At 35.4% G+C, this 26,360-nt stretch overlaps 2 protein-coding genes and 1 non-coding gene across 6 annotated transcripts in view; 2 read left to right on the top strand and 1 right to left on the bottom strand.

Moving 5' to 3' along the window:
* The window catches only part of Haus6 (HAUS augmin like complex subunit 6), a 41,422-nt gene extending 18,624 nt beyond the window's left edge, over positions 1 to 22,798 (top strand). For 2 of the 4 annotated variants that reach the window (XM_071600668.1, XM_027950620.3), the window contains exons 10-17: positions 629 to 755; positions 1,320 to 1,422; positions 5,093 to 5,174; positions 11,813 to 11,879; positions 12,243 to 12,419; positions 14,343 to 14,478; positions 15,825 to 16,853; positions 18,936 to 22,798. In XM_071600668.1, coding sequence (XP_071456769.1) covers positions 629 to 755; positions 1,320 to 1,422; positions 5,093 to 5,174; positions 11,813 to 11,879; positions 12,243 to 12,419; positions 14,343 to 14,478; positions 15,825 to 16,853; positions 18,936 to 18,991 — 1,777 coding nt within the window. In that variant the 3' untranslated portion in view covers positions 18,992 to 22,798. The remainder of the gene's footprint in view (positions 1 to 628; positions 756 to 1,319; positions 1,423 to 5,092; positions 5,175 to 11,812; positions 11,880 to 12,242; positions 12,420 to 14,342; positions 14,479 to 15,824; positions 16,854 to 18,935) is intronic. The other 2 variants (XR_011704115.1, XM_071600667.1) reach the window with 2 other exon arrangements.
* On the top strand, positions 11,600 to 11,730 carry LOC114104489 (small Cajal body-specific RNA 8). Its single transcript, XR_003584848.1, has one exon. It is a non-coding gene; the product is annotated as a small Cajal body-specific RNA 8 (non-coding RNA).
* A 1,487-nt stretch (positions 22,799 to 24,285) lies between the features above and the next one.
* Positions 24,286 to 25,918, bottom strand: Rraga (Ras related GTP binding A). Its single transcript, XM_027950582.2, has one exon. It carries the CDS (start codon positions 25,640 to 25,642, stop codon positions 24,701 to 24,703), a length of 942 nt encoding a protein of 313 aa, XP_027806383.1. The 5' UTR covers positions 25,643 to 25,918; the 3' UTR covers positions 24,286 to 24,700.
* Positions 25,919 to 26,360: the final 442 nt, after the last annotated feature.

Raw genomic sequence — 26,360 nt, 5'->3', positions numbered from 1 at the left:
CCCAAGGCTCTTTACCACTAAGTTATATCCCCAGCCCTTTTTATTTTTTATTTTGAGATAAGGTCTCACTAAGTTGCTTAAGGCCTCACTAAATTGTTAAGGATGGCCTCTAACTTGCCATCCTCTTGCCTAAGCCTCTGAAGCTGCTGGGATTATAGGCATGTACCACTGCGCCTGGCCAGAAAAAATTTTTTTTTTTTTTAGTTGTAAATGGACACAATACCTTTATTTATTTTTATGTGGTACTGAGGATCAAACCCAGTGCCTCAGTGTGCTAGGCAAGCACTCTACCACTGAGCTACAACCGCAGCCTGAAAAATTTTTATATTTGAAAAGAAAGACTGGTAGTTATAGACTGCATTTAGGAACAGAGCATGGGCGTAGAATTCCCCCTGAAGAAGAAAAATTGCATTTTTAAGGTACATGGAATAGATGTTTGATTGCTGTCTGGTTTTAAAAGGAGAGAGGGTATTTTAAACTCTGAATATTCATTTGAGAGCTTATTTGATTGATTTTGTGTTATATTGGTTAAACGTTCTCCTTACCTACTACTGTTGCTGTTTTCTTAAATTTCACTCCATTTTTTTTGTATATTCATGTTTGAATAGTTTTTTTTATGCTATCATAGGTGTAAAATAAAAGAAGATCTCACAACTATAAGACATTCTATTATTAGAAAGCAAGGAGAGTGGTGTAAAAAATGGGAAGAGTTTCTTGGTTTGTCTCCTTTCAATCTAATTAAAGATTGGACTCCAGTAAGTAACATTGATTTGCCCTTTGGAGAGTAGTTTAGTTTTGGTAACTTTTTGATTTACCATGTTACAAATGTCCTTGAAACCCTATGTGTGTTATCATCTCTGACTCTGAGTCTAAAGTTCAAGTTTTGATTTCTGTAATTTTTTAAAATATGTGATAGACTTTTCATTAAGCTAATGTTGTCGTTTATAGTTAATTTTTTTTAAATTCAGAGGGTTGTATTAAAAAGAAAATGAAGGTGGGTGGGGTGGTATATGCCAGATACTTGGGAGGCAGAGGCAAGAGGATTGCAAGTTCAAGGCCAGCCTGGTTTACCCTGTCTCAGAAAACTAACACCAAAACAACCCCAGAAAAACTGCATGTGAGATACCATGATATCTGAGACATAGTTGGAGGACAAAGTGATCCCCTTGTTTGTAATATTGTACTCTTTGGTTTAGAAACAGTATGGGATATATACTTTGTAATTCTAGTTTTGCTTGGAAAAGAATCATTTGTATATTATCATTGTTATTGTAGTAATTAGCATGTTTACTTCAAAATTGTGAATTCTGTATTTAAAGGCTGTGGATCTTTTACCACCTATGTCTCCGCTTTCGTTTGATCCTGTGTCAGAGGAAGTATATGCAAGGAGTATTCTTTTTCAGTATCCTGCTTCACTACCAGGTTGGTTATTTATCTTTTTCTCTTTTAATCCTCATTCTGTCATTATTATTATTATAATGTTTCTTTATATTTATTGCTTTTGTTCTCCATTTGTTTTTTATTGTGGTGAAATGAACATAACATAAAATTTACCGTTTCATTCATTGCACAGTGTACAACATGGTAACATTTAGTCAATTTATAGTTGCGCAATCATCATCACTCTCTAGTTCCAGAACATTTTCATTGTCTTAAAAGGAAATCTCTTACCCATTAAGAAGTCGCTCCCTATTTTCTCCTCTTCCACTCTATGGCACTATACTTCCTGTTGCTATAGATTTTCCTATTTTGAATATTTCATACAATAAAAATCATACAATATGAGTTTTTTTTTTTTTTTAAGTTGTAGATGGGTACAATACCTTTATTTTTTGCTCAGGTAGTTTATTTTTATTGAACCCAGGGCCTTATGCATGTGAGGCTTGTTCATGTAGTTTTTTATGTGGTGCTGGGGATCAAACCCAGTGTCTCCTGCGTGCTAGGCAAGTGCTCTACCACTGAGCCACAACCCCAGCCCAAAGTTTTTTTTTTAATCTGTTGCTTACACAGTTTTTCACATTACATACAATGTTTACAAGGTTCGTCCATTTTGATGGACGTGGGTATCAGTCCTTATTTTCTTTTTCCTTTTTTGTTTTTTTGAGACAGGGCCTTGCTGTGTTGCCCAGCCTGTCTTTTGATTCCTGGGTTCAGGTGATCGTGCCTCAGCCTCCCAAATAGCTGGTACAACATGCATGTTCCACTGTGCCTAGCCTTAAAAATTCCTTTTATAGTTCGCTAGTTATCTTTTAGATATATATTTGATCTGCTTTTTTTTTTTTTTTTTGGTACCAGGGGATGGAACTCAGAGGCACTTGACCTCCGAGTCACATCCCCAACCTTTTTTCTTTTTATGTTGAGACACTGTCTTGCTAAGTTGCTGAGGCTGGCTTTAAATTCACATCCCTCCTTAGCTTCCTGAGTTGCTCTGCTGTGCCCAGCTCGATCTGCCTTTTGACCTATTTTTAGTATTTATTCTTTATGAATACTTAATTTCTAGATGCCTTATTATGCTTCTTTTTCAAAATTTGATTTTTTTATGGTCTTCTTTCGTTATGGCTTCTTTTGTTTTCTTTTTTGCTAATTATTTTATTTTTTTGTTACTGGAGCTTGAACCCAGAGCTGCTTTACTTTACTACTGAGCTACATCCCCAGTTCTTTTTATTTTGAGATAGTTTGACTAAGTTGTTTAGACTCTCATTAAGTTTCTGAGGTTGGCCTCAAACTTGAGATACTCCTAAGTCTCCTGAGTTTTTGGGATTACAGTTGAGTACCCTAGCACCTGGCTACTAATCATTTTAAATATACTGATTTTGTCTTTTTAATTTTTCTGTCTTCTGTCTTGCTTATTTGTGCTTCTATATGTTCTGCTTGCCAGTGCTCATGGTTTTTTGCTTTGCATGAGAAAGGTGATCATGATTTCAACTTTACTGAGTCTCTTTACCTCTGAAGGATTCTTGGGAGCTCTGGGTTATAAAATAGCCTCTATAGGTTACTATATAGATATAGATTTTTCTTTTGAATTAGACCAGTTAATGTCTTTGGGATTCCTATAACAAGTAACCATTATAATTTTGGATTTTATACCTCCTTTTGAGTAGTAAAGGTTTTAAATTTCTTTCATTCCCTCCCCCCAACTCAGGTATAGCAAGAATCTTTATACTTCTTCAGTCCAGGTGGCAGAATTTTTATAATCCCTTTTGAGGATTAGAGAGCAGCTCTTTCAGTATCCTGGCTTTATGTCAGTCTCTCATTTCAGATCCCAGCTTGAGTGGCTTCAGAATTTAGCCAGATAGGCATAAATTTTCCAGTGTCCAGCCCCTAGAGCCTGCCTGCTTTTATCAGATGCCCTTTCTTAGTTTGAGCTTGCCATTCTGATCAGACTTTCTGTCTTATGTTGATATTTATTTGTTCTTTTAGTTCCTTTATTTTTCTTAATTGAATTCAGCAGTTCTAGTGTACTTATGGTGGGGTACCAATTAGTGTCTGTTTCTGTTTGGTTTGCCCTCTTATGAGTTCAGTTTTATTTTTTTATCTTTCAAATGTCTTATCCTCACATTTTCTATTTTCACATCTAGTTCTCATTTCTTTCTTTCTTTTTTTTTTTTTTAAATATTAGTGCTAGTAATTGAACCCAGGACCTCATGCATGTTAGGCAAGAGCTTTACCACTGGGCTACACCCCCAGCACATCATTTCTTACTTGAAATTATATTCAGTCTAGTTATGCTATCTCCAATATTCAATTTGTTCCATATACACAATGGCTGTCAGTGGTCTTACTTTAACATAAATATGGTCCCTTTCATTTTCTGATATAAAACACATTAATAGCTTCTTATCATTAGGGGGAAGAATTTGAAATGCTTACCAATTTTTACCTTTCAAGCTTTCTTACATGCCAGAATAAATGTTTCAACTCTGGCTCCCTACAATAGATGGTGTTTATAGTGGTGTATAATCATTTTTGTTCATGATTTTTCTACCAGTTTTGTAGTAGAGTTGTATTTGTGCTTATTTTGGGGATGTTTATAAGCATCAGCGCAGTTTCATTACAATTAGTAGGTGCCTGAAGGTGAAAATGTTATAAGAAATGGCATGTTTATAATGATGGATTAAGAGGAAAACTTTACATAGTATTTACATTGGCTTCTGATACAGTGACATTTGGGACACATGTACAAATAGGGAAGCCTTTTGGAAACTAACATGTTGAAAGAGGAGTAGTCCCTGCAATATCAAATCCTATGTAGCATAACCCTGGCTTTCTTTACTAGTCTCATTTCCCTTTATGCCTCCGTGGTATATATCCCCTAACCCAGTGCTATAGGGCATAATCCCCATGCTACAGTACCATATTCTCTCAATACCTTCATACCTCTTCCCTCTCCCCAGTTTGGGCCAGGTGTCTCTTCTGACTTCTTGCTTTTTGTACATACTTCTGTATACTAACACTTAGTAGTATCACACTTCATTCATCACTTGACTGACTCACTAGAAGCATGGTCTCTCCTTTCTTTTTCCCATTGTTAGTACAGTAGTGGCACATAGTTATTCAATGATAAGATGATGAGTAAATATTTAGATTGATTGCTGCATAAAAACTGTGCCAAGTATGCTAAACACTAGCTTTTTGGCCTTGCTGGCTTATGTGCTATTACATGATTTGTGTACTTAAACAGGAAACATAGTTATATAACACTGGAAAATTTATGGACTGTCAGCTTTTGGAAATTTTGTTTTAGTATGAGTTTCCGGTTCAGTTGTCTGTTTTGTTTGTTTGTTTTTTGCATGACTGTGTATCAAGGTCATAGCCTTGCACATGTAGCAGTCTTTTTATAAAAGCTTACTATTTAGATGTGCTGTATTACTTTTGTGCCTATCACTTTACCTTAACAATTGGATAATTCTTTTCTTATTAAGTGTTTGTTATCTTCTGATTTCTTCTGTTCTGGGGCTAAGAGACTACTTATCTAATAGGTGTGAAGACTGGGGTTTAATCCCCAGAACTGTACAAAAAAATAAAAAGGTTTTAGAATTTCAAGAAATACTTGAACATGTATGAACATAAGTAATTATTTTTTCTACTTTAGATATACCTAAGCAACATAATGAAGAAAAGGATCACAAAGCAGACATTGATACCTTGATAGCTGTGTGTGATCTAGCTAACAGGTAAAACAAATTTGATATTTATATTGACTTTCTATATATTTTTTAAAAAGATTTGTTCTTTTTAGATCTACATGATAGTAGAGTATGTTTTGACATATGTACATGGAGTATACCCATTCTTGTGGTTGTACATGATGTGGAGTTACATGGTCAAATATGCATATCCAAACATAGGAAAATTATATCCAATTCATTCTACTGTCTTTCTTATTCCTGTCTTCTCTTTTCCCTTCATGGTCCTTTGTCTAATCCACTGAATTTCTATTCTTCCCTCTCCACACCTTTTTGTATGTTAGCATCCGAATATCAGAGAGAACATTTGGCCTTTGTTTTTTGGGGAGATTGACTTATTTCACTTAGCATGATAATCTCCAGGCCATCCATTTTCCCATGAAAGACATAAAGTCATTCTTTTTCATGGCTGAGTAGTATTCCATTGTGCACATATATACACCATATTCTTTATCCATTCTTCTGTTGAAGGGCACCTACGTTGGTTCCATAACTTAGCTATTGTGAACTGAGCTGCCATAAACATTGATGTGACTGCGTCAGTGTAGTAGTGTAGTTTGATGATTTTCAGTCCTTTAGGTATAAACTGAGGAGTGGGATAACTGGATCAAATAGTGGTTACATTCCGAGTTTTCTGAGGAATCTCCATACTGCTTTCCAGAGTGGTTGCACCAATTTGCAGTCCCACCAGCAAAGTATGACTGTACCTTTTCCCCCACATCTTTGCCAACACTTATTATTGTTTGTATTCTTGATAATTGTCATTCTGACTAGAATAAGATGAGATCTCAGTGTAGTTTTAATTTGCATTTCTCTAATTGGTAGAGATGTTGAACATTTTTTATATTTCTTGATGGATTTTATTTCCTCTTTTGTGAAGTGCCTATTCTGTGAAATGCCTTTGCCCATTTATTGATTTGGGTTAGTTGATTTTTTTGGTGTTAAGTGTTTTGAGTTCTTTATATATCTTGGAGATTAATGCTCTATCTGAAGTGCAGGTGGCAAAGATTTTCTATAGTAATTTTAGTCCCATCTTAAGCTAATTTCGAAACTTTTCTACTAAGTTTCCAAACTTTACTATATAACTGCCCTATCTTAACCAGGCAGTATTTATACTTTATAGTAGACCCACATTTTCAGAAAAGATTTAGCATTTATGATGCATGGGCATTTTTTTCTCCATCTGTAGTTTAAATATTGTATTTCATGGGGATAATCTGATATTGAAGAAAAAAATGTATATAGAAATTATCTAATGTAAGTTTTGGAAATTTTGCCATTTTTTGTACTTGTGAACTTTTTTGAAAACATTCTGTAAAAACTTAACTAGAAGTCAAGAATTTGGGAATCTTTGAGATCATCTAGTTTGATAACTGAATTTAATTCAGGCTTTGGTTGGTTCAGCTGTTTCCCATTTCAGCTTGTTCAGTTATCTATATTGTGTACTGAGGCTTTTGACAAACCACTTGCTAAAAATTTTTCCATGGTTTCAGAAAATATTGGGAGACTCTGATTTACTCTCACCCCCAAATTTAACATATGAAAATCCTAAACTTACTTTGTTAGTTTCCTTCAGGAGTAGTCCTATTTTCTTTATTGCCCATTTTCTCTGTTATCTCATTTTGGCTCTTAAAACTGATGCCAGGTTATATATATATATATATATATACACACACATATATATATATGTATATATATATATATATATATATATATATATATATATATATATATATAAATCCCTAAGTGTATGTAATTTACTAGTGGAATATATTTGGTCTTTATTGAGATTATTAAGCATTGTAAAGGAGCAATAGAATTAAGACATACTGAATAGATTATTTATTATTATTTTTATTGCCATTTGACTGGGGTTTTTTTTTTTTTTTGGTATTGGGGATTGAATCCAGGGGTGCTTAACCACTGAGCCACATCTCTAGCCCTTTTTATGATTTGAGACAAGGTCTTGCTAAGTTGCTTAGGTCTTGCTAAGTTTTAGAGGCTGGCCTCAACCCTGTGATCCTCCTGCTTCAGCCTCCTGATTCACTGGGACTGATGGCGTGCATGCCACCACACCTGGACATTTGACTTTAATGGGTATCTTTCAGTTCACCTTCTCCAAGTAGATGAGGGATAGATATGAAAATAAAATTATTAGGAAAGTTAAATCAGAAAGCTCTATAAGTTGTGTGCGTTGGCACCTATCTGTAATTCCAGTGACTACAGGCTAGCTTGGGAAGTTAGAGAGACCTTGTCTCAAAATAACATTAAAAAGGGCTGGAGATGGTGATCGGGAGTAGAGTATCTCTGGGTTCAATTTCCATTATTGTGGGGAAAAAAATAATTCTAAATTTCACATGAAGTAGTTTTCATTATATATATTTTTAGAAAGTTGAAATACTATAACTAGAGTCAAAACTTTTGTGTGAAATTGAGCCATTTGCAGTTGCCTCTGTAATAACTTTCTTGTTCATAGGAGGTCAGTGTTAGTTGTGGAAAAATTTTTTTTTTTTTGGTGGTGCTTGGGATAGAACCCAGGGCCTTGTGCATTCGAGGCAAGCACTCTATCAACTGAGCTATATTTCCAGCCCTATCTCTTTTTTCTTAAGTTTGGATTTGTTGTTGATTCTCTGAATACTTAAGGAAAAATAATAAAATCTCTGAAGATCTAGTGTTGATAGTAGAGTATTAGCTTGCCCAATTTATCCTCATGTCACAATTTTCTTATAGCATGCCAGGAGGGTATATTTGGTACTTATCAATCTTAGTTATTTTCTTGGTTTGTCTTCCTTTGAGAGGGCAAATTAAGTATTTCAATTAAAGTCTTTTGTTGAACTATAGATTGATGGAGGTACTAGATTAATACATAAATTGAGTTTTATTCATGAATGTTATTGAACCTTGATTCCTTTTTAGAAAATTGTATAGTAATATATACTATCAATTCTATACAGGAGATAGACATTCAACCCTTAAAAGGTAGTTCGAATGTAGTCTTTTAATATAGAAAAAAGGAGACATATTAAGTATTCTTTGATGTTCACATTTTTCCTCTTTTAATCTCCTAGATCTTTAAATTACTTTGATACTTTTAAAAATTATAGGTTTGGGATATTGAAGGGTGTTTAGGCAAAGGATTCCTCCCTCTCTCTCTCTCTCTCTCTTCCTTTCTTCAGTTATTGGTTCTAATGATTGAACTCAGACTGTGGTTCTGAGCTGTATCCCTAAGCCCTTTTTATTTTGAGACAGGGTCTTGCTGAGTTGCTCAGGGCCTCGCTTAGTTGCTGAGGCTAGCTTTGTACTTGCAGTTCTCCTACCTCAGCTACCCAAGTCCCTGGCATTATAGGCATATGCCACCACACTCTGCTAGGGAAGGCTTTTCATGGTGAGGAGTAAAATGCTTAATGGGATGTGAAAAGTTAGTATTGTTAGCAGAACAGAAGACCTGTGAGGAGTTGAGTTTCTAGGATGTAGAATAAATTATATTGCTTAGAATTCTTCACTCTTAAAGGTATTTGTGAGGCTGCGTGTGGTGACTCATGCCTGTAAATCCCAGTGGCTTGGGAGGCTGAGACAGGAGGACGGCAAGTTCAAAACCAGGCTCAGCAACTTAGTGATGCACTAAGCAATTCAGTGAGATCCTGTCTTTAAATAAAATATTAAAAAAGGGCTGGAGGTTTAGCTCAGAGGTTAATCACTCCTGGATTCAATCCCTGTACTTTGTTCATGTGTAATATGGATAGACTATGCTTATTGAATGAAAAGAAAATCCCCTTTTCTGAATAGTTCAGCATTTACTCAAAATTTTAAGTTTGTAATACTATCATCTTACATTATTGGGAAATTTATATGTGAATATGGTTGATATAACTATTCAATTAAAAATCTGGAAAGAATGTAGATTTAGAATGTGTTGTTGGCCCTTTCATATGCAGTTATCATTTACACGTATCAAAACAGTCTTCTCCATAAATGTCATTGCTGGTTTTGACGTAGTGAGCTTATGGAGGCTGCACCATACTTAAAACTGAAGTTCAGTGATTGGTGATTCCTTCTCTGTCACTATGGTCACTATTTTTCTTTACAATGGTTTTGGGGAAGTTTCCATGTTGTTTCTAGTGGTGATGATGATGCTGTTCTTGACCCTTAATGTCTACATTTTCTCCTTTAGTTAACTTTGAAGATAGGGTAGTATAATATTAAGATGTCAGCTGAACATTGTTAGTGTTAGAATTGAATTTCAATCTCACCTTTCTTCTTGTAATAATTTCTATTATTTCTCAGCTATCTAGATATAATGTAGCAACAATAGTAAATTAAAGTGAAAAAAATTGCCTAAAATTTCTATGAAATCACTTGTCACATTTTTTTCCTTTGAATTTCTTTTCTAGAGTTTATATGGAATCATATAAATTTAGTTCTAACAAAGAATGGATACTGTCATGTTCTAAAATACAAAGTTTATATAATATTAGTATAGTGTAAACAGTTTTGTGTTTGTCTCTATATTTTAATGAGCATTATGTTAACTAATTTCCACTTAATGCTTTGTACCATTATGTTTGTTTTTAGACATTTATATTTATTTCTCCCTTTGAAAAAAAATTCTTATAAAAAGAATGCTGCTTTTTTTTTTTTTTTTTTTGGGAATTGCTCTTTCTTTGGCATAAATGCCATGATGGGATCAATACCCTTTCTTTTGGTCTGTTACAATGCTTTGATTTTATGGGTCTTGCTTGGCATGGAAGTAGATAGTGAATTAGGAATGAGCTAGGGCTGCTTTAGCAGTGTCTTTGGTTATAATGTTAGCAGATCTAATAGCATGTTGCCAATTCAGAAATGTGAGAGAGGAGGGTATAAAATGCATTTCTATTGTTCTCTATTACAAGGCTCCACAAGAGTGATTTAAATAGAAACAATTGTTGTCACCCAAAGAACCCTATCCTCAAATGACATTTACTCATTGATTTGGTCAATCCATCAAACAATTAATGTGTATGTATTGCACTATCTCACACTAAACTATGCTACCTGGGAATAGCTTTTGGGAAGAATGTAAACCTTTGTCCCCTTGTCTCAATCAATCTGGCACCTTAATGACATTGGTCAATAAATTATTGGCCCTGTTTCAGAGAGCTTTTTGATGATTTTAATGTGAAATTTAGGGAAATATAATAGCCCTTTACCTTTGATACCTGCCTCTTTCCTGTTACAGCCAGCTTCATCATATCTTGTTAATGCTAAATTGAACCTTCAGCAATTGTAGTGACTTTAAATTGTGTTTGGAGGATACAAGAAGATTCCAAGAGTGCATATTTGAAAACATTTGAAAAATTAATCTGGGTATTGTGTTACATACCTGTAATCCCAGCAACGAGGGAGGCTAAAGTTAGAGGATCTCAAGTTTGAGGCCAACCTGGCAATTTAGTGAGATTTTGTTTCAAAATAAAAAAATAAACATGCTTGGGTTGAGGTTGTAATTCAGGTATTGTGTCCCTGGGTTTAATCTTCAGCACTGCAAAAGCGTGCGCACACAGACACACACACATATTGGCTAATATACTTGCAAAAGCCCTTAATTTTGTACTTATGGCTGTGAAAAAGCTCAGTACTATATGCTTGCTGTTGACAGTGGTCTCTTTGGTAATCCTGTTTTTTAAATTACCTAGGGTAGAAAAGCTTTTGACCTTTGAATTTAAAAGATCTTTTGAGGTCAAGATCAAATGGTTAGTTTTTTTTTTTTTTTTTAAGTATCAATGGATCTTTTATTTATATTTATATCAAACCCAGGGCCTCACACATGCCAGGCAAGCGCTCTACCACTGAGCCATGGCTCCATCCCCCCTCAAATGGTTACTTTAAAGTTATCATTTCCTTTAAGGTTTTAAAATTTAATAAGTTACTTTTTTTTAGTATTCATTCAAATGGGCAGGGCATCTAAAAGTTTAAAGAATAAACATACAGATTACAGTGAATGAAAACTGAATAAACTCATGACTTGATATGTAACATATTTGCAATTAAGCAATATTTAGCATGAGAAATTGATTTTGAAGACATGAATTATCAAAAGAATCTTAAATACTTTGCTACAATGAAATTCTGTGATCTGGACCCTGTAAACCTTGTAATATTGCTGTTCTAATAAATTGAATCTGTTTTAAGCCTTTTTCAAGTTTTTGAGTGTTCATCAGGTTATTTAGCCCTTTTAAAAAATGCTATTGACTTGGGGCTGGGGTAATAGCTCAGTAGTAGAACGCTTGCCTCACACTTGTGAGGTACTGGGTTCGATCCTGAGCACCACATAGAAAATAAATAAAAAAGTAAATAAAATAAAGATATGTGTCCATCTAAAAAATATTTAAAAATGCTATTGACTTAAAACATATATAGCAAGTAAGTAAAATGTGAATTGGGAGGCTGATACACAAATTGGGCTGAAATACTGCTCTACTTGTCACCATACCTCCCTAGAATAAACTGCCTTTTGATGACCGGGACGAATTGAGTGAAATCGTAACGGACAGATACGGGGCAGACAGTTTTTAAAAAATATTAAGATACATCAAGTGAATGGAATTTTTTTCTACTTGTAACTTGAATTTGCTATTGTTTTTTCCTTTTAGTTCTGCCTCTTTCCTGTTACAGCCAGCTTCATCATCAGATAGAAACAATGTTACACTACTTGAAAAGGTATATTCTGAAACAATTGATTCTGACTGTACTAAATGATATTATTTTTGTTGCTATAATAGTTTTATTAAATTTAATTTCTGTTTTCTAATTTCTCAGTGTTTGTATATTTTATGCCATTTCTGTTTATATGTTTTTTTGCCAAGTGGAACTATTGGAATTATTTAACTCTGCTAGTGAACATATAATTTTATGACATTATTAACATTTTTTGGGTTCATGATTTTACACATGAATGTTTAATGAAAAAAAGCTTCAATATATCTTAAAAGAACAAATTAAAAAAATTAAAAAGAAAAAGCTTCAAGATCGGCCATGATTAAGGTTTTAATATTACATGTCTTTTTTCTTTATGATATGAAGATGAGAACTCCCAAAGAAAAAAATGAAACACTATCTAAGAAAACACCAGAATTTAAAGTGGAAGATTCTTCAGTATCAGATGTTGCAAAGAATACAGAGACTAGAGCATTTGAAGGGTCTCTGGCTCCCCCAAAAAGTGATCCTTTCCAAAAAGAGCAAGATCATCTGGTAGAAGAGGTTAGAAAAAGACTGTTGATAAGTATACTTAAATACCTTTTTTCCACTCAATGATGTTGGAATCAGTAGTGAAGTACAGTTAATTTGCAGTTAACTGAGGTTGGTTGGGGGAAGGGAGATCACAGATAATAAAAATCTTGGTTAATGCAAAATTGATACCATCCTAAAAGTAGAAATAGATTGCTTATAAATGTACTAAGATTACATCCATGTTTTAGAACTCCATCTCCATTCTACAAATATCCAAAAGTATAAAAATCCTAGGGTGATGATACATATCTGTAATTACAGTGACTTGGGAGGCTGAGGTAGGAGGATCCCAAGTTCAATGCCACCGCAGCAACTTACTGAGGCCCTAAGCAACTTAGCAATGCCCTGTCTCAAAAAATAAAATGGGGTTGGAATGTATCTCAGTGGTTGAGTGACCCTGGGTTCAATCCCCAGTACCAAACCAAACCAAATCAAACAAAAACCCCAAAATATAAAAATACTTCTTTCATATTTTAGGGATTAACCATTACATAGTTGTTATTTAAATATTTTTTAATGTTGCTTTTTTTTTGAATATTAAAACAAGGAATATTTAGAGGTTTTTTTGGTTTGTTTCCTAAATATTTTGAAAGTGATTACATACATTGCTGTTCATGAACTCAGTTTTCTAGCTAATCCTGCCCCTTAATGCTATTCTCCTTTTCACTAGTAATTGAACACATTATACCTCTATTGCTCAGTACTACAGAACTCAGCTTACACAAATTACTTGTCGATCATTCACTAATATTATTTTTAATACATGTTTTCCATAACATACCTTAGCATTATTTGGATTTAGTTAAGCATATGTTTTTTGTTTTTTATTTTTGTTGATACTTAGTTAATAGAGTACTATTTCATACACTTTCTTATCTTTACTTTAGAATGTATCCCTATTGCTCACTAATTTGGATATGATAATGAGGTTTTTGGCAAGGAAGTATATTGTCAGAATGTATTCTTTTTGTTAATAGGGATATTATTGTGCAAATGGATTATAAGGAGAATCTGTTTGCTTTAAAATAGTCATTTGAGTGGGTATAGAGTAGTCAAATCCAAAGATGTGGCAGATAGTAACTTAGATCACTGTCCATACCACTAATAAATCTTCCCAAGTATAAATCTGTTTTTCTACACTGTTTTCTAGTGGGTTATCCATTTAAGATAATGAAAATATTGTTTTATGTTTTATTTCACTCCAGATGATGTATACATAGTACCTTGGAGTTTCATTGTTGTTTTTTTGTGTGTGGTACTAGGGGCCCTCTACACTGAGCTAACTCCTCAGTCCCCTGCCATTTAAAAAAAAAATTTTTTTTTCGTAGTTGTAGATGGACAGCAGGCCTTTATTATATTTGTTTATTTTTATTTGGTGCTGAAGATCCAACCCAGTACCTCACAAGTGTGAGGCAAGCGCTCTGCCACTGAGCTACAGCCCCATCCTTCTCCAGCCCTTTTAATTTAATTTAATTTTTATTTTGAGACAGTCTCCCTAAGCTGCTGGTAGGCTTGAATTGCAATCCTTTGGTCTTTTGAGTAGCTGGAATTACAGGTGTATGCCACAGTACCTGGCTCATGTTTTTTTTTTTTTTTGCCATCTGCTTTGGGGGGATCTGCTGACTGTGAAGTGCTTATTCTTTTTTATTTTTTGTTTATTTATTTTTCAGTACTGGGGATTGAACCCAGTGGCACTTTCCCACTGTTAGACAACCCCAACCGTTTTTATTTTTTATTTTGAGACAAGGTCTCATTAAATTGTCCAGGATGGCCTGGAACTTCTGCTTCAGCTTCTCAGTGGAGTGGCATTGCACTTTTACTATTCTTAAGAAGTTTTTGTTGCATTTGACTAGTGGGGTTGGCTGTTTTTTAAATTTTCTCTTTCTGTTTTAGGTTGCCCAAGCAGTTTTATCTGATTCACCACAGCTCTCTGAAGGAAAAGAAGTAAAATTAGAGGAACTAATCGACTCTCTAGTTTCTAACCCCTTCTTAACAAGGAAACAAATTCCCCGAACTCCAGAAAACTTAAGTAAGTTAATAATGCTTTCTATCTCATTTCCTCTTTCTTATATATTATCACTCTTAGACCTATTGTCTTTTGGAAACATATTTTAAAATTCTGTTCTGTATCTTTCAACTTAGTTGACAATGGCTCTTTATTTGTTGTGATGTAAGGGAATTTTAGTGAAGTATTCAGTCTTTCATCAGTATTATTTTGAGATTTTAATGTACTTTCCAGAGGTATAATTTGCCGTGATAATACCACAATTTTGTTTTTGTTGTGTTACCTGGATTTTTTTCTGGAGAGTATTTTACTTAACCACTTTCTAAAAAGTCTCCTGCATTCAGATCTGACCACATTTAGAAAGTATAGAGGCTGTATTTTCCCAGTCAGCAACCATGCATATTAGCCAAAAACTGCACAGATTTTTACTTCTCCCCAAATAGTACCAGATCTTTTTTCCCCTATAATTCATAAGCAGAGTTCTTCATTAATTAATTTATTTATTGTTGAGATAAGAGTCTTGCTGTACTACCTAAGCTGGCCTCAAACTTGGGATCCCCCAGCCTCAGCCTTCTGAGTAGCTGGAGGAATTACAGACATGTTGCCTTCACAGCCAGCTGGCAAAGTTCTGATACTGGTTTTCTTATGTAACCAAAACAAATCATCTTGGTTGAGTAATTAAATACAATTTGTCTTTCATGCCTGATTTAATTCAAGTTCAGCTCAACCACAGCCTAGATTGGTTGTTAGCAAACTACATTCTGTGAATCAAATCTGGTCCTGCTCTTTGTTCTGTTTAAAAAAAAAAAAAAAAATTATTGAGCACAACTTGCTCAGTTGTTGACAAATTTTTTTTTTTTTTTTTTTTAAAGATTCACTGTAGTATAGTCATATATGTACATGGGAAAGATATGTCAGATTCATTCCACTGTCTTTACTTTTCCTGTTACCCCCTCCCTTGACATACTGTTTATAGCCACTTTCAATTGCAGAGTTGAACAGTTTGAACTGATCAGATGGCTGCAAAACTTAAAATGTTACTATTTGACCCTTTATAGAAAAAGTTTACACCCTGACCTAGATGGAAGAGAAATTGTCTTTTTAATGCATATAACTCGTATGTATTGTGAAAAACTATATGCTATTTAAGGAACATCTTTTCTTACACATCTTGTGTTTCATCAGCTGAAGATGGAGTTAACTGATGTTGTTGGGGTTTGGTATTTTGTGGAACTTTAGCATCCAACCAGCATATTTATGGAACATATACTGAATCAGTATCCTTATTTTCAGCATTAGAAATAAAGTGTTTAATTGCTGGCTTTATGTTGAGAATATTAGTAAATTGTATTTTCCCCCCTTTTAATTAGTAACTGAAATTAGGAGCTCATGGAGAAAAGCAATTGAAGTGGAAGACAGTAGAAGTACAGAACCGATTCAAGTGGATACTGAACATAGAGAAGTATTGTCGGGATCCCTACCTGTGTTGCATAATCAAGAAGAATTCAGCATGGCCAGTTTATTCTCAGATTTTGATCAATCTCATTTGGCTGAAGAGAAAGTTGTTTCAGGTTGCATTAAGGGTATGCCTGAGAAATATGTGACCAGTCATAAAACTGAATCCCCAGTAGAAGATCAGTCAGATTTGTTAAATAAGAAAATAATTTGTAAGCAAGATTTAGAACGTACACCTTTACCAACCAAGCTTTCAACAATCAGCCAAATAGAGAGATTTTCCCCTACTGTGGGAAATAGAATAGATGTGATAGGTAAAAGTGAAGAGAAGTATATTAAAATATTGGACTGCTCACAAGCTTCTTATAATGAACCTTCCATACATAAGACTATGTTATGGAACTCTTTTCAGATAGCAAGTGAAATTAGTTCCAAGAGTCTTAAGGATACAGATTTTGGCATATTACATGAAACTCTTCCAGAAGAGGTTGGTCACCTAAGTCTTAATAGTTCTAGTAGTTCAGAGGCCAATTTTAAACTGGAATCAAATAGTCCTGTGTACAGAGGCATTTTTCCAGATTATGTGGGAGAAAGACAGACTACTTCAGAATCAGACTTCAATTTACAGGCTATTAGTAGTAGTTATGAAGCTCTAAAGAAATCTCTTTCCAAGAAAAGGGAAGAATCTTACCTCTTTAATTCTGAAGCACTTGAAACACACAAACCAGAATCAAGCCCTTCACCTAAAAATATGCAAGCAGATGATATGCTTAACTTTTTGGACACTGATGATTTGCTCATTGATTATACAAAACCATCTTTACGCACGTCCCTTGGTGAAAGAAAACAGTCTCTATCACCACTAATTAAGTTTTCTCCTGTGGAGCAAAAATTGAAGAGCACAGTACCATGTGGTCTTGGAGAACTTCTACCTAATTTAAAAGGTAAGATTTAACTAGATCTTTGCATCACCTATTGAAGTTTTCTCTCAACTTTTTATAAAAATCATACATAGCGAATGCTGCATAATCTTGTTTTTTTTTTTTTTTAAGTTGTAGTTGGACACAGTACCTTTATTTTATTTATTTATTTTTATGTGGTACTAAGGATCGAACCAGGGCCTCGAACGTGCTAGGCTAGTGTTCTACCACTGAGCCATAACCCCAGCTCCATAATCTTGGTTGTTAATGTGATAAAATATGTTCTGTTTTCTTTAATTGGGGGGTTGAAGGAGTGAACCCTTACTTTACAGGTACTTTCAGAATCTATTTATGCATATGTAGTTTACAACTGGTTAGGGTCAGAGGTAGGAAAAAAATTCACAACTCCCGAAACTTAACTGTTTTTGTAATATAAACTTTTGAAAGTAAATCTCTTTGAAATCTTCTTGTCTAATTGTAAATGGTTTTATTTTATTTATTTATTTTTGTATCTGGAATTGAACCCAGAGGCTCTTTATCACTGAGCTACATACCAGCCCCTTTTTATTTTTATTTTTTAGCCCTTTTTATTTTTTGAGACAGGGTCTTCCTAAGTTTCTTAGGGCCTCACTAATTTGCTGAGACTGGCTTTGAACTTGTGATCCTTCTGCCTTAGCCTCCTGAGCTGCAGGGATTATAGGCACATGTCACCGCACCCAGCTGGAAAGTGGATTTAAAAATGTCTAGAAACACTTTTTTTAAATGGAGATTCGATCCAAGGGCGCTTAACCACTGAGTCACATCCCTAGCCTCCTTTTCAAAATATTTACTTTAGAGAGGGGGATCTCACTGAGTTGCTTAGGGTCTTGCTGAATTGCTGAGGCTGGCTTTGAATTTGTAATCCTCCTGCCTCAGCTTCCCTAAGCCTCTGGGATTACAGGTGTGTATCACTACATGCAGTTTATTTTTTATTTTGAGACCCAATCTAAGTTGTTATTAGAGTTTGTTAAATTGCTAAGGCTGGCCTTGAATTTGTAGTCCTCTTGCCTCACCCTCCCATGTTGTTGGGATTATAGGCCTGTGCCACTGTCACTGTCTCTATCTTTTCATAGCTTTATTCCCTTATGTGTCTGTCTGTCTGTCTGTCTCTCTCTCTTTTTTTTTGCACTGGGGATTTAACTTAGGGGCACTCAATACAAAAAACATCTGTTTTGTATTTTATTTAGAGACAGGGTCTCACTTGAGTTGCTTAGGGCCTTGCTAAATTGTTGAAGCTGGCCCCTGGGATTACATGTCTGTCTCATTTTATATTGACATTGTCATTTCAGTTAATTTAGGGCCCACCCTACTCCAGTATGAACTCACCTTAGCTAATTTTATCTCTAAAGACTGTTTTTTTTTTTTTTTTGGCAAATGTCACATTCTGAAGTTAGTTGGGTTTGAATTTCACATACCTTTTGGGGGACATAATTCAACCCATAATGGTTAGCATTAATCATTATTGAAGCTTGGTAGAAGATAATGTTGGATTAATCATAATTCTCTTCACTTGTGATTGTTAAATATTGCTCTTATACCCTGTTGGGACAGATTGGAATCTGATGATAAAGATTGATTTACACATCACTCTGATTTGCTCCTGATATTTAAACACTAGTATTTTGAAAAGTATCCTAGGAGAAATGTATTGATTTCTGGAAGTAAGGTGTTTTAATGGAAAAAAAAAAAAGATAATTTTATCATAGTTTGAGTATTTTCATAAATATAAACCTTTGTTAAATTAAGGAATTTGTGAGCCAAGCACAGTGGTGCATGCCTATAATCCCAGAGGTTCTGGAGACTGAGGCAGGAGAATTGCAAGTTCAAAGTCAGCCTCAGCAACTTCCTGAGGCCCTAAGCAACTTCCAGGATGCTGTCTCAAAACAAAAAGGGTTGAGGATGTGGCTCAGTAGTTAAGTGCCCCTGGGTTCAGTCCCCAATATTGAAAAAGAAAAAGAACAACAACAACAACAAACCCCAAATTTGCTACTACTTGAAATCTTCCCAATTTCTTTTTCTTTATAATGTTTGTTTATCCCTTTTCTTTTTTAAAAATCAATTTTGCAGAAGAAGAAATCTTGAATAAGAGCCTTGATGTGAAGGAATTTGACTTGACAAGATGAAGCAGTATTCAGATAATTGAACAATGATGTACTTAATTGAAGCTGTGTCACAAAATAACTTATAACTTAAATACATAAATACAGGTTGGAAATGTAACACTCTTTTTCAAGGTCTAAAAAAATTCTAAATGCCTTTTAGTCTTTTATAGTGTTTTTAGGTAAGGAAAGTACGTTTGGATTTCTTTGTAGGGATGTAAGATTGAAATGTGAAGTGTTTGGAAAGCAGATGTCAAATATGGAAAGCCATTTTGATTGCTTGAATCCTGTGTGCATTAAGTGAATGATAAAAGTAGTAATTGAATTTATTGTTATAATTTTGTTAATTAACATAAGGATGAGTAGTTTTTGATGTGCTTTCACTGGGTGGTTTAATATAATAGCCACTGAATATATTCATCTTCCTTTTTATGGAAATAAGCCACTTTTTTGATTCTTTATGAAACATTCTGGTACTACCCCCCTCCCCCTAAAAGTGATAAAAATAGTGCCTTGGGATGTGTAGTGAAGATGATAAGTTTTAAGATTTCAAAAACTCTAAGCAGGCTTCATGATTATTCAAGTAGGTTGATCCTGAGAAATGATGTTTGATGGAATCAATTACATATGATAAGTGAAGAATGGGCAGAATATATTTAGAAAAAAGGAAAAAGATGGAAGAAAATAGAAAATGACTGGACACTTAAGGAATACTTAAGTGGATTATAAATCCATTCAGTGGGTTGTATTTATATTTAGTCTATATTTAGTCTAATTTAGACTGAGAATTTAATCTTAGTTTATATTTTAACAAAAATATAAGTTAAAAATTCATTAGTTTGTTTTATTGTTGGTTTTTCTGGGGGGAGGAAAGGGAGGTACTATTTTGTATTAATATTGATTATTTTACTTTATTGCTCAAAAATCATTAAAGTCCCCTACTGCCTGCAAAGTAGTTCCAAAATAACCTGAGAAAACAGAACTTGTCTTTAAGTAACTGGTAACTCCATTCAGTCTTCTGCCTCACTTTGTCAGATCACATCACCTAGAAATGATCTTGTCTCTGGCCTCCAAGTGAATACATGCCTTCACCTCATGAACCAGAAGGAATGGAACAGACACTGGAAAGGCAATCATCTTCAGTACTTTCTGTAGAATTCTGACACATAACCATCAAAATTTTGTCCACCAGCCCCCAAGTAATTGATAGGAGAAAAGTTGAAAGGAAGAGTTCTGAAAGTATATGGGCTATTTAATAGTTTATCTTGGACTGCTCTTTTCTTTGTCTTATCTCAGTTTGAAGATCAGTCTTTTTGTGAGAAAAAAAAAAAAAACAGGAAAAAGCATATATAAAAGTACTTTCTTTATAGTGGATAAGAGAAAGGAAAGCTCCTCTAAGGTGCTGTCTTTATTAGTTAATATAACAAACTAGGAACTCTGCAGATCTAGTTAAAAATGAGAGATCATAGTGGAAGACTAAAGGAAATTATGTAGGAGATCTATGCCTTTAAATTTGAACTTTGTTAAAAAATTATCAGTGACCTGTTGATTTTTTTTTTTTTTTGGTATGGGGTATTGAATCTAGGGGCCACTGTGCCACATCCCCAGCCTGTTTTTCTCTTTTATTTTGAAACAGGATCTCTCTAAGTTATGTGTTTTGATGTGCTTTCACTGGGTGGTTTAATATAATAGCCACTGAATATTTTCATCTTCCTCATTAAATTGCTGAGGCTGGCTCCTGCTTCAGCCTCCGGAGCTGCTGGGATTATAGGTGTGCACCACCATTCCTGGCTTAATGGTTTTTTTGAGTAAGGAAATGACAAGGACCTGACATGACCATTCTGTAGTCTGCTTTGAGAAAATCCTGTATCTGCACTTCCTAAATTAGCATCCTAAATTAGGGAGAAGTTAGGACTATTATATTAGCATCTGCCAAGTGCCAGGGCCATTGCTAGACACTTAATATGTTATTTCATTTAATTTTTATAACTGTGTAGGATAGCAATTATGCCCATTTTACAGATAATTATGCTGAAGCCAGGAAGCTTAAATGACTTGTCTGAGATGGGATTTGAGGACCAGCTGTGTTGGGAATCAGATACATTTTAAGTAATTCAGGTCTAAAACAGGAATTAGAAACTGCAATTTAAATATGCTCCTCTGGTAATTCACAGGTTCAGTAAAAAACTTGAGAACCTCTGCTAAGAAATTGTCATATTTAGCTCTGAAGTACCTTTAAGAAGCAGGCACACTAGTGTGTATATACTGCTGTAAAGATAGCTAACTGATCAGAAAGCTGGAGTTCACCAATAAAGTGCAGGATATCCTTAATTACTGAGAATCAAAAGATGAAATGTTTCTGGATGTTGTGGACTTATAAAATCATATTGAGTTTTACCTGTGATAAGCTGAAAGTGTTTGACCTCCTTGTCCTTGCTGTGCCAACAACGTAACAAAAGCTCAAATCTTTCATTTCTTTAAAATCATTGTACTTGCTTGTAGCTTTTTGCCTTCAGCTTCTTTACTATCCATTTTCTCCTTTTGATCATGAGGAACTGCTTTGGTTACATCATTTCCTTGCTTAAGAGCCCATTAATAGTGCATTGCTAATTCTAGATGAATTTAAATTTAAGGGCATATAAGATTTCTTACATAAATTTCCTCTAGTCCCCATTCCACTGTAATCTCCCATTTTTTTTAATGAGATGTGTGAGCATTGGTCTTTAGCAATTTTGATTCACAATTATTCTGCAGTTGGAGTATCTTACCTTCCCCTTCTATAGCTGTGTTGTAGCCTATTATTGCTATAGCTCTCTTAAGGTTCAGAACAAATCTTATTTCCACCTTGAAGGCTTAATTTGTCCTTTCCATACCTACATGCCTATCCCCCTTCTCTGAAATCTATGGTTTATCTTATTATTTGTTTAGTATTTCATCTAATTGTATATTACCTTTTTTGTGGTTGTATGTGCTCATTATAACAATTATATCTATACACATACATACCTATACGTAGATGTGTGTGTGTATGCATCCACAAGCATACTTTTACCCCAAGGACCATGTTTTGTCATTAACAATTGTAAGTATTAAAATTGTTTGCCTCTTACTCAAAGGAATAAAAGTAATGTTAAAGAGGGCTTATGGCTTTAGCTGTATTTTTTCTTATTATTAGCTTACATAGAATGTACCTGTTCACTCTCTGCAAGACATAAAGGTATGTAAATTGATTTCTACATCAAGTTTAATCTTTAGATAATGTAATATGTACTAATTATTATTGTTTGTGTGTGTGGACCTGGGGTTCAAACCCAGGTCCTTGCACATGCTAACCATGCACTGTACCACTGAACCTACACCATTAGCCCCTAACTACTTTAAATGTTTAAAGAGGACGAACCTGTAAAGTTGCTGAACATGAAAAAGTTATCAAGCAGAATAAAGAATAATTGAAGAAGAATTTAGCTGAAAACAAAACAAAAAGTTATTTTCAAACTTTTTTCTTATCCATAAAATATGAAGTCAGTTTTTTTCTAAAGAAAAAGTGGGAATTCTTGAGACTTATATGAAAGAAAATCCTGTTTTTTCCTTACTCTGAATGTACTAAAATAAAAAATGTTTATGGACATTTTCTTCTACATAAACGTATTTGCTAAAGTTGAATTCTTTTTTGCACAAAATTCAGCTACATAGTTGCTCTAAAGATAACCTTTTTCCTTATTGTAAACTGGCAAATCCATATCCTAAGTTAAGACTGTTTGTGAGTCCTGTGTGAGACTACTTGTAAATATGTTCAATACACTGTTATCTTTTAATAAATATTAAATATTATACTATCTGTCTGGAATTTCCTGTATAATATCAAAAAGAACCATGCCTTGCAAACTGTAAAATGATTATGTACAAAAGTAACATTAACAACTTGATCAGCAACATAGAGAGAGTGATTCAGGTTAAAAGAATATTTTGTTACTGTCATTTTAATGACTAGACTTATTACATAAAGTTTTTTTGGGGGGGAGGGGGGTACCAGGGATTGAACCCAGGAGTGCTTAACCACTGAGCCACATTCCCAACTCTTTTAATTTTTTTTAAAATTATGAGCTAGGGTCTAAGTTGCTGAGGCTGGCTCTGAATTTTTGACCCTCCTGCCTCAGCCTCCTGAGCTGCTGGGCACATGGTGGCACATGGCTATAATCCCAGCAGTATTTTAAAATGATTTTAAGTTTTCTCATGAGATCTTTGTTATTGCCAATGGCTGTAATTAGGTGATTTTTATATCCTAGATCTTCACTTTTTACTCTTCATGGGTAAGAACCCTGTTATCACATCTGGTACTACAGGGTTTAATACATGTTAATTAACTTTATAAAGTCTTGAAAATTCTAAAGCCCTATCACTTATATTTATTCTTTATGAAGCTATTGCCTCATGTAAAACAAGGCAGCTTGGAGTTATCAGTGGTCTTTTGGCTCTAAAATACTTAAGATTTAATATAAAATAATCTACAAAACAGCCATTACTAAACTGTAGTGGGACATTTTAGGTCTGTTTTCGATTTCAGTAGAACATATTGCTTATTCAAATTAGTAACTTCTATTTTTCCTTGAAAGCAGGCAATCTAAGAATCTTTGAATATCATCTCAATTTTAGTAGATGAGAAAGCTGTTATGATCTTAATCAAGGTCTCCCAGCCCCCCACCCAACCATTATACCCCACCATTTGGACAGAAGTTAAACATCCTTGCTTTTAGGTGATTATTACTTCATATAATTCTCAATTTACATGCTTAAGTGACTTCTTTCAAGGAATAGTTTTACTGGCTGATCAAAACTATTCACATTTGAATTTATCTAGAAATTGGATAACAGTAATACCTCATAGACTGTGAGGTTAAGATAAATGCCCATCAAATATTAATACCTGGCATTTAGGCTCAAATATTCAGCTAGATTTCAGAGTGTTTTGGGAGGAATTAGCCTAGTAGATAGTAATGGTAGCTAACACAATAGTACTGAGTATGTTAGGCATCATTCTGAATGTTTTGTTAATTCAATCCTTTCCTATAAAAGTGGTATTGTCTACATTTCATAAATGAAGAAACAAGCACAGTGAAATTATGGCTCTCTCTTAAGTTCTTAGAGTTAGTATGTGAAAGGCCCTGAATTCTAATTCAAGTGTTTTAGCTCTAGAGTCCATATTCAGTAAACAATAGGGGTTAATCTCACAAAATTAAGTTTTCCAGTTAAGCAATACTTGAGGGCAATCAGAATCTTTAGTTTCTACACACTTTCAAATTATTTCAAATAAGACCATGTTTTAAATTGCTAAGTTAATGTTTATTCATGATTGAAGCCAAGAAGAATTTATAAATGCATTTTAATACCTTGCTGATAAAATAGGAACATTCCATCTTTGCAATCTGATAATACAGGAGAATATTGGTAAAGGCTTTGATGGGCTTATCTATTATAACCAGGTATCAGAACATACACAAACCACCTACTTTAGTGTTACACTGTACCAACTTTTCATAAAGGCCATCTTGAAGCTCTACTGGATAGCTGAGTAAATAGTGTCCAATGTTTCAAGACTAGGGAACAGGGAAGAGATGAAGTAGTAAGCAGCACACATTTCAAAGCCCACTTTTAAGCACACGACATTATGAATATTAACAACAAAGGATGCAAAAAAAGTAATTCAGCATTTTCATAAAGAGCTTTTGGCAATATTCAACGCATGAGGAGACTGTGCTTGGGGCCATCCACTCTCTCTAGCTTCTCAAAGTGTTTCCTGGCATTGCGAATGTTGATCAGAGTAGCTGCAGAGGGGATGGATGGATCCGACATAACCACCATCACATATGTATTTGATGTGAAGATGTCGATGAAAGCAGCGAAGTTAGAATTCCTAACTTCCATGCTCTGGAAAGACGCGGCCAATTTACTGCAGCTTAGCTTGAACTGCTTAATGATGTTGCTGATCTTCTCAAACCGGTGGACGTCACGCTGCTCTTTGCACTGGTAATGGGAAATCACCAAGAACGTAGCTCTCTCGAACAGCAGAACTTCATCAGCCTCAATAATTTGGGCAAAATTCCTTAGGTTCATTTCCAGCTGCTGAACGTTGGGAATAAGCTGATAGACGATACTGGACCAGGCTTTGTAGAGCGTTTCATCCCAGATGGATGTTCGAAAACAAGCGCACTCCAGTGGGCGAGATAAACGCCTCAGGTCTTCCTCTCGCTCTTTAAAAATCAGGTCACGCTGATCCTCCTGAACTAGATCCATTTTGTGCACCAGGCAGAAGATTTTGGCATCAGGTGAGTTCTGGAGGATGGCCTCCAGACATGACTGATAATAATGCATGTCCTTTTCCAGTTCGCGGCTCTCTACATCAAACACGTAAATCAAAACCTCGACATTACGAAAGATGTTATCTCGCTGGCTGGTGAAGTAATTTTCCATAAAGGTGTCCTGACCGCCACAGTCCCACAGGTTCAGCACCAGATTCCCCAGGAATCGGACGTGAGAGTGCTCCACATCAATGGTGGCACCCAGGCGCCTGGTATCGCGAGCGATATAATTTGCAAAGATAATGGACCTCATGCTGGTCTTCCCCGACCCGCTTTTCCCCATCAACAGCACCTTTTTCTTCATGGCTGTATTTGGCATCACCCGCCGGAGCCGCCGCGGACTGGGCCTGAGGGCGCGGCCTAACTGCAGCACCGAGGAAGGGTTGGGGAGGGAGCTCCGCAGGCTGCGCTACCGCTCGCACCGAGGTATAGATGTGCAGTCGGAGAAGCCGAGAGCGCGAGCTCGGGGCTGGAAAGGCTGCAGTAGGGTATCTCTTCCTTAGAGGAGAGCGCCTGGGGAGGACCGCTGCAATCGCTAGAGAGAATTGCTCGTCTTCCAGAGAGAGGAGACGTTGCGTCCCTGCCACCACCCACTTCCCGCGGAGATATCGCGAGCGTTCCGCGCTCCTGCTACCACCCACTTCCGGCGTCGGTATCGCGCGAACCCTACGCTTTGCGGAATCTCCGGTGGAACTCATCAGTAAAATGAAACCAAGCATGGGCGACGGGAGATATAAAATGGAAGGGAAAGAACCAAGGCTACTGTTTTGTTCTATTTAAGCTGGGTTTAGGGTTGCAAGAAGTACGTTTGTGATCGGTGGAAAGAATGCTGCCCCCCTGGTGGCTCAAACTCCTCCACTCACAGTCACCTCGCCTTAAAGCGAGAGGTACTGTGGGCATTGGCAGCGGACAGCTGAAGTGGAGTGAAGCCCTAACTTCTCAGATCACCTGGGCAGGGCGAATGGGAACTGTGAAGTTGAGAAGGAGATTTCGAGAAATTAAACGATTTCCCAGTGCTACACAGCTAGATGGTAGTA

This window comes from Marmota flaviventris, chromosome 13 (assembly GCF_047511675.1).
Source record: "Marmota flaviventris isolate mMarFla1 chromosome 13, mMarFla1.hap1, whole genome shotgun sequence".
NCBI lineage: Eukaryota > Metazoa > Chordata > Mammalia > Rodentia > Sciuridae > Marmota > Marmota flaviventris.
Note: the sequence above shows the minus strand (reverse complement) of the source record. Positions and strands in the feature narration are given on the sequence as shown.

Excerpts from the sequence above, each read along its gene's own strand:
- Rraga (XM_027950582.2), bottom strand. The coding sequence starts at position 25,642 with ATGCCAAATACAGCCATGAAGAAAAAGGTGCTGTTGATGGGGAAAAGC.